This window comes from Mya arenaria, chromosome 14 (assembly GCF_026914265.1).
Source record: "Mya arenaria isolate MELC-2E11 chromosome 14, ASM2691426v1".
NCBI lineage: Eukaryota > Metazoa > Mollusca > Bivalvia > Myida > Myidae > Mya > Mya arenaria.
In genome coordinates, this window is record NC_069135.1 from 32,363,067 (window position 1) to 32,375,309 (window position 12,243).

The window sequence follows — 12,243 nt, forward strand, 5'->3', positions numbered from 1 at the left end:
TTAACCTACAAATCATAAAAGGGGTTATCTTCTAGTCAAATGGCATACCACGTATGAAGTTACTAGGTGCAAGCATTATCAAGTTATTGAGCGGAAACCATTTTTTTTTATCTCAAGGTCACCGCAACATTGACCTTTATCATTCTGATCTCCAAAACATTGGAGGTCATCTACTTGGCACGACCCACTAACATACCAAGTATAAATTTCCTGAGTGAAGCGTTCTCTGGTAATTGAGCAGAAACCATTTTCAGCCTTAAGTCACCGCCAACATATCGTTTTTCATCAGGTCACCGCGACCTTGACCTTTGACCTACAGATCTCAAAATTGATAAGGGTCCTCTACTAGTCATGACCAGCTTGCATACCAAGTCTGAAGTTCCTGGGCCCAAAGGATCTTCAGTTATTGAGCGGAAACCTTGTTTTCACCTCAAGGTAGATTTCACACACACACGCACGCACGCACACAGAGTACCGAAACACACACACTCACATGCACACCATTATTTTATCCCCTTTGCCTTTCATCTGGGGATAATAAGTGGGTAAATTGAGCAATAAGAAAGTGTAACATTTCATCTTTATTACATAAGACAAGACATTTATCAAAAAGATATAAAAGTTTGTACAAAAAAGTAGTAAAACAAAGCAGGTTAACATGAACATGTATTATCTTCAAAGGGGACAACAGATTGTCATAGTAATTCAAGAGAGTCCTAGACATGGCTTTATTTAGTTACAAACTAGTACAAAATGCTGCTCAATTCCACTGACATTTTAAATATATATGAAAGTCCTCATTATTAAGAAATATGTATAATTACTTCATTGAAAATTCTTTGGTAACAAGTTCCTAGGCATAAAAATAGGATACAGAATGTATCCTTACTGTTTTGACTAACATTAGTTTCTGTGCGGTCAATTACATTCTGCTATATAAATAAACTCCCTTGGCCGGAATAAAATCCCTCATAAACTTACTTATTGGCAATGTTTTAAAGCTTGCTTGTTTGCAGTGGTTCAATCAAGACGTTTTTCAGTAAATCAGTAGGAGAGGAACAATTATTTTATGATGGCGAGATTACTTAAACTAAACAGCAGAACAGAATTTATTAAGACAATTATTTTTTCTTTCTCCATAGGGTAAAACATTCTTATTCATCAGAGGTTTGATAATGATAAAGCTAAGGTGGTACGCATAGCATCATTACTCGAGTGAACGAGAATAAGGTTAAACAAATCAGGCATTTTGGGAGTTTTTAAAAAATTTTGCTTAATAAAATAAGCTACTTACTTACTGTTATGCTTAAGAACTTGCAAGGCTACTTACAACACTTAAGGAGTACAAACATGCATTGGATGCTACACAGTGTTTACTACAGATAAAAAAACATGTAATACAATGTTCACGAATAACGGAAAATAGAAGCACCAATAAAATCATATATCACCAAAGTTAAGTCAACTTTAATCAGAAATGCTCTAGTATTGAATGGCAAAAATTGCCAAATTACTTTTTTTGTTATACATGTAACATCCAATTTTTTTAAACTTAACCAGTTTTGGAAAAAATTCATGCCTGGCCCCAGTTTCTCGAAACTTCTTAAGTCCCTTATAATAGGATTAAGCAAATCTCACTAATTTTCTTTGTCTTTAATTCACGTTATATTAACTTCATTAAGAGTTATTAGACTTTAAATAAGAATTACTTTTAAGGTTATCACAATAAACCATATTGTATTTACCAAAATCACATTAAAGTATGTAGTTTGTCTAATTAAAATAAGCTACTTAAGCCTGTTTAGCTTAAGAAGATTTGAGAAATTGGGGCCAGGGTCTGTAATCACTAATGTCTCAATTCTGTGTTTCAGACTCGGGCTGAGATAACTGAATTCTTAAATGTTTCAAAATATCTATAATGCAACTATTTTTGACAAAATATGTGCCTGATTGTAAAACAAATTATGTTTTACAGATACAGCATATTCTGGCCATATTGGCCTTGTAATGTTTTTACAACAAACTTAAGGTCATGCTTTTCTTGACCCGAGTCTCAAACTTACACTAAACACATTAGTGAATACCCACTCAAGAATTTAACTTCATTGAAACTAAATTAATCACCCAAGCAGCAGAATTTAACATGATCGTTTAAGTCTAGCCCCAATTTCTCGAAACTTGTTACTTGTAACAAGCTTAATTAAGTAGCTTATTCCATTAAACCAAATATCTGACGTGATTTTACTGAAAGAAAAATATTGTAATAAGCTTACAGATAATTCCCTTTTGAAGCCCAAAAACTGTTAAGAATGTAAATATTTAAATTAAACAAAAAAAATAGTGAGCTGAGCTTAATCCTGTTAAGATGTTTAGAGAAATTGGGGCTTGAAGGACATACTATTGAGTTTTTACTTGCAGTGTGGTGACATCTCTTTCACTCATCCCAACAAGTTGTATGAAAATCACATAACAAATCTGCATAAAGGAGCATATTTGTTGATACGCATAAAAGCACATGTAATCACATTGCAGACAAAACAAGGTAACTGGAATCTGAACTAAGCTAAACAGCAACTTCATATAATATCCAAGCAAACTTTGTTCCTACATAAATCAGGGTCAAGTACAAAATGCTGCCTATACGAAAATAAAAATGGCACTTGATAAAATAAAAAATGGCATAAAAGTCACAGATTCTGTGATAAACATATACCCATCACAACGGTCTACATGTACATGTACATCATGTGATAAGCCAATCTCCAAACATTTAAATATCAGAATTTTCATATTAAATATCAATGAAGAAAATTGATACAAGTGTTCCATGGATCGAACATCAATGCTCGTCTGTTTGCTTTTATGATGTTCAAACAAGGGGCACAACTTGACAATCATTGATTTCAGAGTTATGGGCCTTTCTATATATGTCTGTTCTCTTGCAACATGTGTACCAAGTTTCAGTTGAATATCATAAACGAGAATTTTGAGTCACAGTCAAGGTTAAATTTTTTGCCCACCAAAGCTTACACAATACCTTTTTTTTTCTTTGAAAAAGTAGACAAGCTATACAATTATAAGAGATTCCAGGACAGACATACACATCACAACAACCTACACACACATGTACATGATGTGATGATCCAATATACAAACACATAAATACATAAATATCAGAAATCATTAATATCAGACACCAATGAAGCAAATGAATACAAGTTCACATTTATTACTTGTTTCTTAAATAGCACACTCATATCACAATGAATATATTACACATCACATCCTTACCACATAGGAACATAACACAATTGCATCTACAATGTATATTGGCACAAAGGTCATTTCTTATAATATTAGTAATAATTTTCACTATTGCAGTCATGGGATGTAATTCACACAGTTGTTTCCCTTTATGTCAAGGTAGATAATCAATTTATGCAATCTTCCTATTGAATTGCTAATTCCTTTAAAACAGTAATGCCTTTTTTAACAATCAAGGGACTACAATATGCCTTGACTTTTATTTTCAACGTCTTTTAGAAGTGCAATCAGTTTAAGCAATAGGCTTACTAATAATAAACAACATGGTATGACATTTCCTGAATTTAGATATCCAAACAATAATAAATATTTGTTCTGAACTTGTAAAATGAGATTCATGTATCAGTCGAAGTTACATGTCGAAGACCAGTTTTACTTCAAGGCCTTACTTCGTTTTGATAAGTTGATACTGATCTAGTTACTGAGGATGCTATAGTCCAGCACTAAATTATTCAATGGTTACTGGAAATGTAAAGGTGTTAATTAACAAAAGATATGATAAACTTGTACACCGGCAATTGAGTTCTAAACACTGATAAATATATAATTCAGTACTACATGTAAATTGAATCCGTGATCATACTCCAAACATAAGTTTCGGTAGCTTCCTAGACATCAAGTCAGTGTACTGACCAACCAGCACTTGGACTATAGTGTTCACCTTCACTTATCTTCTTTATTATGTGACTTCTACAACAAGTCATTTAAAACCACATACACTGAACTTCACTAGACTAGTTATTTTAGAACCAGTGCTATATCTCCTGGCTGAGAACTGGCACAATGGTTCATGTCTGAGAACGCTTGTTCCTGTCCACTATGGCTCATGTCTGGCCATAATGTTTTTGCAGCAAGAATTTACTTTCACTTCAGCTGTCATAAAATCTTTCAATTTTTTTCAACCACACTATGATGTCTCCTGGTCGACCTCAATATTGTTCTGTAGAGGGGTTTTCTCCCCGACCCCGGGATCATCGATGCTAGGCCCTGTAAATCCCTGGAGATCGGCTGATATCTGCTGGAAACTGGGTCGGGCTGATGCTTCAAGTGCCCAACATTGCACCATCACATTGTATCTAGGTGAAGGAAATATAACAAAATTATTTTTTTTTCAACTTGTATACATGCATTTGTATAATTAATGTGGCTTTTAAAGATGGCCTTAAATGCAATGGTTATTATAGCTCTATAATTTTCTAAACCTTTTTCCTCTGTCAAAATTAAACTAAAATAAATGTACTTGAAATACACTTATTTAATGTAAGTAATGTTCAAAATGCTAAAATTAAAATACAAAACCTGATCTTAAAAGACCAAGGAATGGAGACTTACACGTCCTCTGGACACTGTTTTGGTTTCTTGAGTCTGTTTCCCTCCTTCACATGCTCAAGGATTGAAGAGTTCTCTACGTCTGGGTACGGAGTTACACCCCTTGTCAGAAGCTCCCAAAGCACTACTCCATAGGACCACTAGAAACCAAAATGGTTGTTAAATGGTATCAGACAGTGGAAGATTGAAATTTATTTCCCATTTCCTACTGAGTATTAAAACTATTATTCATGTATAAATGGTCACTTTACTCAACAAGAGCATACGTTTTGTTTCTCATGGATGAAGTAATGCCCTTTATGACTGCTCATTACATTTAGTTCATGTTGAATTTTAAATGTAATGAGCAAAGATGCATTTCACACACATATTTATTGTAATTGTTTTTTCAACAATTAACAAAGTGGATGAAGTAATGCCCTTTTAGACTGCTCATTACATTTAGTTCATGTTGAATTTTAAATGTAATGAGCAAAGATGCATTTCACACACATATTTATTGTAATTGTTTTTTCAACAATTAACAAAAATTATCAAAATGGTCAACAAAAGCATAACATGCATACAATATTCAAGTAATACTTCAAAAAACAGCCAAGGTAAAACAAAATTCCTATGACACCTCTCAAGTCTACATGTGTCATTACAGAAAACTGCTTAACATAGTAAAATCCTACCACGTCAGAGTATGATGTGACAGCGCTGAAATCCTCTGCTTCAATCACCTCTGGGGCGGCCCATTTAAGAAGGGATTTGTGTTTATCATCCGTGTTCCTGTATACATCCACACTGAACATGTCCTGGTACGTGCCATACTCGCTCACCTGAACCTGCCGCTCATCAGATACCCTGAAATATATGGGGCCATCACATGATTCAAGACTTAAGTTGGATAACCTGTACATATAGTGTACATAAAAAAACAAGCACTTGCTCTTTCTTCTGGTTTGTAAAGAATAATTTTCAGAAGTTAGTAAACAGCATGCTGAAATGACAGTTTTTATATTGTACATGGAAAGTTAAGCATCATGTGATCTTTAAAAGTAAATTCCAGTACTTTCTTTTTTTAACTGGTTGGCCAGATAGCGCAGTGGTTAGCATACTGGCTTCTTATAGAGTCCACCCGGGTTTAATTCCTGGCCTGGGTGCATGTGAGTTTGGTAAGTGGTCACCAAGCCGGACAAGTTGGTTGTCTCAGGGAACTCCGCTTTCCCCAACAACACAAGACCACACTCTGGCGCAATATCATGCCAACGAGAGGGACAAAGTATTAGTTATCATAATATAATGTTTAAACTAAGTCTAGTACTTTGAAAATCCTTGTATAATACAGTTATAGCCAAAGAGTACTTGAATATAATATCTTATTTACATACAAGCAATTCCTTAAGGCCAGGTTGCCATGGACAACAGAATGGCTGCTGAGGTAATTCATGGCTTCTGCAATCTGCTGACCAAAGTCAAGTAACTCCTGGATTGTCAAGTTCTGGAAAAAAATAAAGGAAAAGCTATTTATGAGGTGCCCTTTAATAAACCAAAGTTTATATAAACCAAGCTGTGTTCATTATAGGTAGGTATAAAAATGAATATTCGCCAAATAAGCGTAAAAAAGCCCCAGCTATTACTATAGCGAATGATAATAGTTTATTACAACTTCTATAAGATTCATTTTGGAAATGGAATATTTGATCAAAAGAATTACTGAGTATAAAATTGATATTTTGCCATTCATTTGCATCCCTAATTATAAGCATTCAGCTGGTCATGTTGCTTTTTATCTGATTCTGTCAAAGCTCTACATGTAAGTGCTCATGAACCTTACAAATACATATGACCAATATCAATCAATATCAGGCCTCATACATAAAAGATTCAACGCCATTGGTCCAGGACTGGTCACACGGTGACCCCATATTTTTCCATATTGGGTCACCAAATTCATATCATACCGAAATGGCATCTATTTTCTGATTCAGATGAATAAATGAAACATTTAAACATGTAAACAGTTTGTTGATGTGATATTTGAGTTACTGGGTTAGTACGTGACCCGATATAGGATATACACGGCGCAGAAAACCATATTCGGGTTCGAGCTTCGCTTCCACCCAATATGTTTTCCTTTGCCCCATATATCCCATATCAGGTAACCTACTAACCCCGTAACTAATAATAACAGAAATTGATAACCAACTAACAATTACTTACCTTATTAGCATCTCTAACATATGACTTGAGATCGCCATTTTGAGTGTACAGGGTGACTAGCATGGGGTCGTCTGCTACTGTGATGCAGACCCCAGATATTGGCACAATCCCAGGATGTTGAAGATCTCGCAAGTGGGAGATGGTCTGTAGAAAATTGGACACGCTCTCACTGTCAGACTTGGAACCTGAAAGATGGAACATTTGTTTATTTACTTCATTTCATAATATCAAATAAATTTTTGGAGTTTTTAATTCCCACCATCTATCACTTTCTCCAATCAAATTAAGTACTACATGAATGTGAAGGTCATACCACCAATTCTGTTACCTTTTTTATTTAAACAAATGGCACAATAATACATCTACCCAGTGTCATAACATTACAGGCAAAACTTAATGTCAAACATATTATTAAATTCAAGCAGCTATTGTACCTTGTATGGTTTTTACAGCCACCTCCTTGGCTGTATCTTCATCAGCCTCAGTGAACGTGGCTTTATGTGTCACTCCAAATACACCTGCAAAATAGGGACACATTTCTGAAGAATTATAGTCTGAAAGAAACATGATTTTTTTGTGGCAAATATATCCAACTCTCATTCCCTCAAGTCCTGGTTTTGATCTCTGAAAATAATGTTTTGTAGTTTTTTTAAGACTGTATTCAGCGCTAAACGGTCGTCTATCAACAATCTTACAAAACAATATCATTAGATCAGGAAATTCAGTTAAAAATTCAATATTCACAAAGTGTCACCATTTCAATTGAAAGTTAAACTTGCATAAACATGTACACATTGCCTGAACTGATCAATAAAGCTTTCATCTTAGAAATAGAGGATATAACTACTCACATATATTAATTTGAAAAAGTGATTGTATGATACATATGTTGATTAGATAGCCCCATTATTCCCATAACATAGCTTCTTATGCCATCCTCTCTAATATATAAACAGGCTGGAATTTCACTTCTTGTTTTCATGAATAATGTACATACACATTTAGTGAACATAGCGAAGAAAACTCAGTTACAGCTGGATTGAAAATCACACATACCCTTTGCAATGACGTCCCCTATGTGCAGTTTCCGGCGGGAGATAAGCAGCTGTCTGATACTCTGTTTGGTTGTGTCGGCTTCCACCTTACTAAGTAGCTCTTCAATATATGGGCCTATATCTGTGGAATAGAAAATGGTGACTTTCGGCTAATCAATAAATGTTTTAGTATTTGTAAACCAATAGCTCTTCCCCTTCATTCAGAAACACTTCAATATACAGGCCCGTTTTTCCACCAATGTAGCAAACATTTATGTTTTTCTATTTAGCTCCTTAATGTTAAAATTTGCTTCCATGTTAATGGCATCTTTCAAAATACAACATAAAAAACAAAACATAATTCAGTTGATCAAGTTCAGTGTAAAAAGCTTTCCTGTGTCTTCCAATGTTTTTGGTGTAAGCTCCTAAATGTTAAAACTTGCCTCCAGTTTTAATGGCATCTTTCAAGCAAAAAATTCCATATAACATGCAGAACAAATATTACTCCATCGATCAAGTTCCGGGTAAAAAAACTTTTCCATGTCTTCTATGTAGCTCCTAAATGTAATTTGCTTCCACTTTTAATGGCATCTTTCAATCATGTACATATAAAACATAAAATAATTCAATTGATACATTTTGAGTGGTATAGAACTTCTAATGTCTTCCCATGTTTTTCATACAAGCTCTTAAATGTTAAAATTTTCTTTCATTTTTGATGGCATCTTTGAATCACTTACATACGAAACCAAAAAAAATCAATTGATATATATTCAGTGGTAAAAAAAACTTCAGATGTCAAATACCACCTAAAATATTTTCAATCTAATAATCAAATGAGTACCTCTATCATCAGGTATGGATCCATTCATGTCAGCCTTGACGGCGACATGGTTAAGTTCCATCTCTTCATCTTTCTGTGTCTCCTCCTTCCAGACGTCAGGGATGTAGTCTTTACTCGGCTTGTTCTTGCGATGCCGACGAATCACGCAGAACGCTAGGAGCACAATTATGGCGATGATCGGGATGACGACTCCAAGGATAATGCCGACTGCTATCGGTTTTTCGTCATCATCCTGACTGTAGTACTTGACATAACCTACTTCCTCTTTCATGTTGCCAATCAGTAGCTAAAATACAATATTTGTTTACAATTGTTACCAGAAGTTATTTTTCAAATATCTCTACTACAAAAGGAATTTTGACTTGATAAAGAATTTAATCATTCAAATTGTTTAAAACAAGATATACAAGTTTCTGACCAACCAAAAATGAAAGCCTACCTCATACATGACGCATATTTTCAAAGGCTTATTGATAGCCACATCTCCAATACATATCAAAAATCTAAACAATTTACATGGTGTTGTACAGTATCAATCCTTAACTGACACAAAGAACAACAACACAAATTTAAAAGGTGTATTAAGAAGTATGGACATCTGATTGCTTACCATGACTTGAGAGTTGCCTTTGCCGTCAACAACACTGGGCTGAGCGGGTGGGTCACATGATAGGGCGTCATCCGTTGCCATGGGCTTCGAACATGGGCTTCCACCCACAGTGACATTCAGATCCTGAACCAGTGGGCTCACTCTGCGGAAATTACCCTGTAAACATAATTTGTTAAATTAAACTTTTCCCAACAATTATGAACCAGTCAATAAAACCTTTGTCTAATCACGCCCATTGAGACAATGTGAGTTTGTGTTCTTACCTGTACATAACGAGGAAACCATGCAGCCCAGTCACAAGCCAAAGAAAGACTCAGACTCAGTTCAACACTTTTATTATATTACAAAGAACCATCTGTATTCCATTCTTTTAACAAAATTTAATGTGAATAATTGTACAAATTCAAATTGAGTGTGAACTCTGACTTGAGATAGTTTGTAATCATTGCCCCAGAAGACAACTACTTTATATTTGACTTTTGTATACTTGTAGGAAATGGATCTTGTTCAGTCATATCTTTTTTTAAACATTACTGAAAGCCTTAACGCGAAAAACGCGAAAAAAGAGACTATTGAACAATACCATTTTAAAATTAAGAAAGACAAGAGAAATCAAATTTTACCTTTATAATCAGTTTTTGGTCTTTTTCAAACTTCTTGCCTGCTTGACCTCCGGGCGGTGGAAACATCTCAAACCTTGGGTCTGGGTAATACAGCATGGGCCCAAAGTTGGGCTGCTTGGAAATGTTCCTAAATGCTGTCACTCCATCTAGGTTAAACCCATAATGCACCTCTCTTGGGCTCGTTTCGGTTATATTTTCACCAGGGAATTGGACCTGCGGAGTTTTGCAAACGAGCCAGCCGGTAAGTGGCAGTAGTCTGCATTTCTGAAATAAAGCAAATGCGAGTCATTGTATCATAGAATGGGAAAATTATACAGCGAAATGTATATTATGCAGTGCATATTATAATGAAAATAAGGGCTCAAGCAGATGCAGACCCTATTATTCACTATATTATGATAACGGGGCAAAACTAGTCAGTTATTTAAGCCAGAGTTATACACCCTTGTTACACATGCAAATCTCATGAAGGGTAACATTTGTACTATTTAAGTTTCATGTGAATATTTTGAATGATCTTTGTTTCTGCATGATGCCAAAGCCAATGACACACAACACCAAGGTTGTGTCATAACCCAGACTTGCTTTTATTGAAAAGCAACAGACTAGCCAAAGGCATGTGATACTATTACATGAGGTATGAACACTGGGGTACATACTGTAGTGAGTTGTTTATTGTCATGGTTAACAAAGAACTCTGGTTTCTGGATGTAGTGTAGGTTACTGCCCATGGCTGTTATTGACGTCCCTCCACTGAAATATAGTTGTTTTGTATTTATTATTTTCTTAATCAGAGAAAAACCTTGACAAATATATTGAAATGTCAAACAAAATACTTTGTTTTGATAAAACAAAATGATGCATTACTGACACAAACCCATTCCAACCTTATCTTAAAACCAACTCATGGGTATAAATTGTGTTTATTAACTATTGATTGCCTTTCCTAAAGAGGTAAGATGCTTATCAGAAACTCTTATATTGACTATTGATAATGTCTATTTATAATTATGTTAATTGCTGACAGATTTTTTTTGTCCCATGTTCTACATTTTATTCTATTTCTAAAGCTGCACTCTCACAGATTTACCGTTTTGATCACTTTTTTATTTTTTGTCCTGCAATGACCTAATTTCTGCGTAAATATCTGCAAACCAGTGATAAAAGACTGCTGACAAAAGATCAGATCCCAGATTTATATATTTCTGTTTGAAAATTAATGTTTTATGCCTGAAAGCGTTAATGCTAAAACTCAATTTAGATATGAAAATCTGTGACTTTATTTTTTGTCAGCAGTCTTATATCACTGGTTTAGCTGCACTTTTGCATAAATTGGCTCGTTCCAAGACAAAAAATAAAAAAAGTTGTCAAAACATTCAATCTGTGAGAGTGCAGCTTTAAAATGACTAAGACCAATCATTTTTCACGCTCAAATATTTTTTATGATAATATGGCCTATATCTTTCATGCCTTATACACACCTCAGGATAGTCATCTTGGGTTCAATCTGAGAAATCTCGGGGTCGTTGACATAGGTAAACTTTTCCGGCAATAGTTTCCTGTGACCTCCAAAGTTGACCTCCAATTCAACCTCGTTGCTAAGGGCGACCATCTGCGATGTTACACACTCCAGTGAACTCATGTTGGAGCTGTAATTGCAATAACAAGGATTGAATGTTTCAGTACTGCAGATGCAAAAACAAATTTTGCTATCTATTAAAAGGGATAATACGACTGAAAAACTTAATACATTTAATAAGTTTTGTAATTTTCATGGTCTCTTAAAAATAAGTGATTGTGTGGAAGAAAGTGTGTATTTTATGCCACTAGACTTTCATATGTCTCTGTTGTGTGAGAGGTCAAGATGTGTCACGTTGTGGGGTATGTTATGAATACAACGTAACCCTGGGTAGTGAAACCCCCATTTGCTCTGCATAGTATTGACCCACATGGGACCTCCATTTGAAGTCCCTGCAAGTGAGTTATTGTTAGTTGTAAAATGGGGGGGGGGGGGGGGGGACATGATACCTACATGTAGTAATAAAAAATGCCATTGGACTTTACCTGATCACATCACAGGGGCTTCCCCCTACATCAACGGTTGTCATGGTACCGGCATTCATGTACTCTCCTCCAATCATTATGGTTGTTCCTCCTGACACGGGGCCCTTCTGAGGGGTCACAGAGGTCACATTGGGGTCCTGGAATTGTGAAGTTTATGTTGATTTGATTTCATGATCATGTAGTCATGCTTTCTATTTTGTGAACGCC

At 35.2% G+C, this 12,243-nt stretch overlaps 1 protein-coding gene across 3 annotated transcripts in view; it reads right to left on the reverse strand.

Moving 5' to 3' along the window:
- Window positions 1–568: 568 nt before the first annotated feature.
- The window catches only part of LOC128217438 (plexin-A2-like), a 62,133-nt gene continuing 50,458 nt past the window's right edge, over window positions 569–12,243 (reverse strand). For all 3 annotated transcript variants that reach the window (XM_052924591.1, XM_052924592.1, XM_052924590.1), the window contains 13 exons: window positions 12,037–12,173; window positions 11,454–11,621; window positions 10,632–10,725; window positions 9,973–10,236; window positions 9,350–9,505; window positions 8,740–9,025; window positions 7,918–8,037; window positions 7,296–7,379; window positions 6,862–7,046; window positions 6,030–6,139; window positions 5,331–5,502; window positions 4,657–4,793; window positions 569–4,400 (listed from right to left, as the gene is read on the reverse strand). In XM_052924591.1, coding sequence (XP_052780551.1) covers window positions 4,232–4,400; window positions 4,657–4,793; window positions 5,331–5,502; window positions 6,030–6,139; window positions 6,862–7,046; window positions 7,296–7,379; window positions 7,918–8,037; window positions 8,740–9,025; window positions 9,350–9,505; window positions 9,973–10,236; window positions 10,632–10,725; window positions 11,454–11,621; window positions 12,037–12,173 — 2,082 coding nt within the window. In that variant the 3' untranslated portion in view covers window positions 569–4,231. The remainder of the gene's footprint in view (window positions 4,401–4,656; window positions 4,794–5,330; window positions 5,503–6,029; window positions 6,140–6,861; window positions 7,047–7,295; window positions 7,380–7,917; window positions 8,038–8,739; window positions 9,026–9,349; window positions 9,506–9,972; window positions 10,237–10,631; window positions 10,726–11,453; window positions 11,622–12,036; window positions 12,174–12,243) is intronic.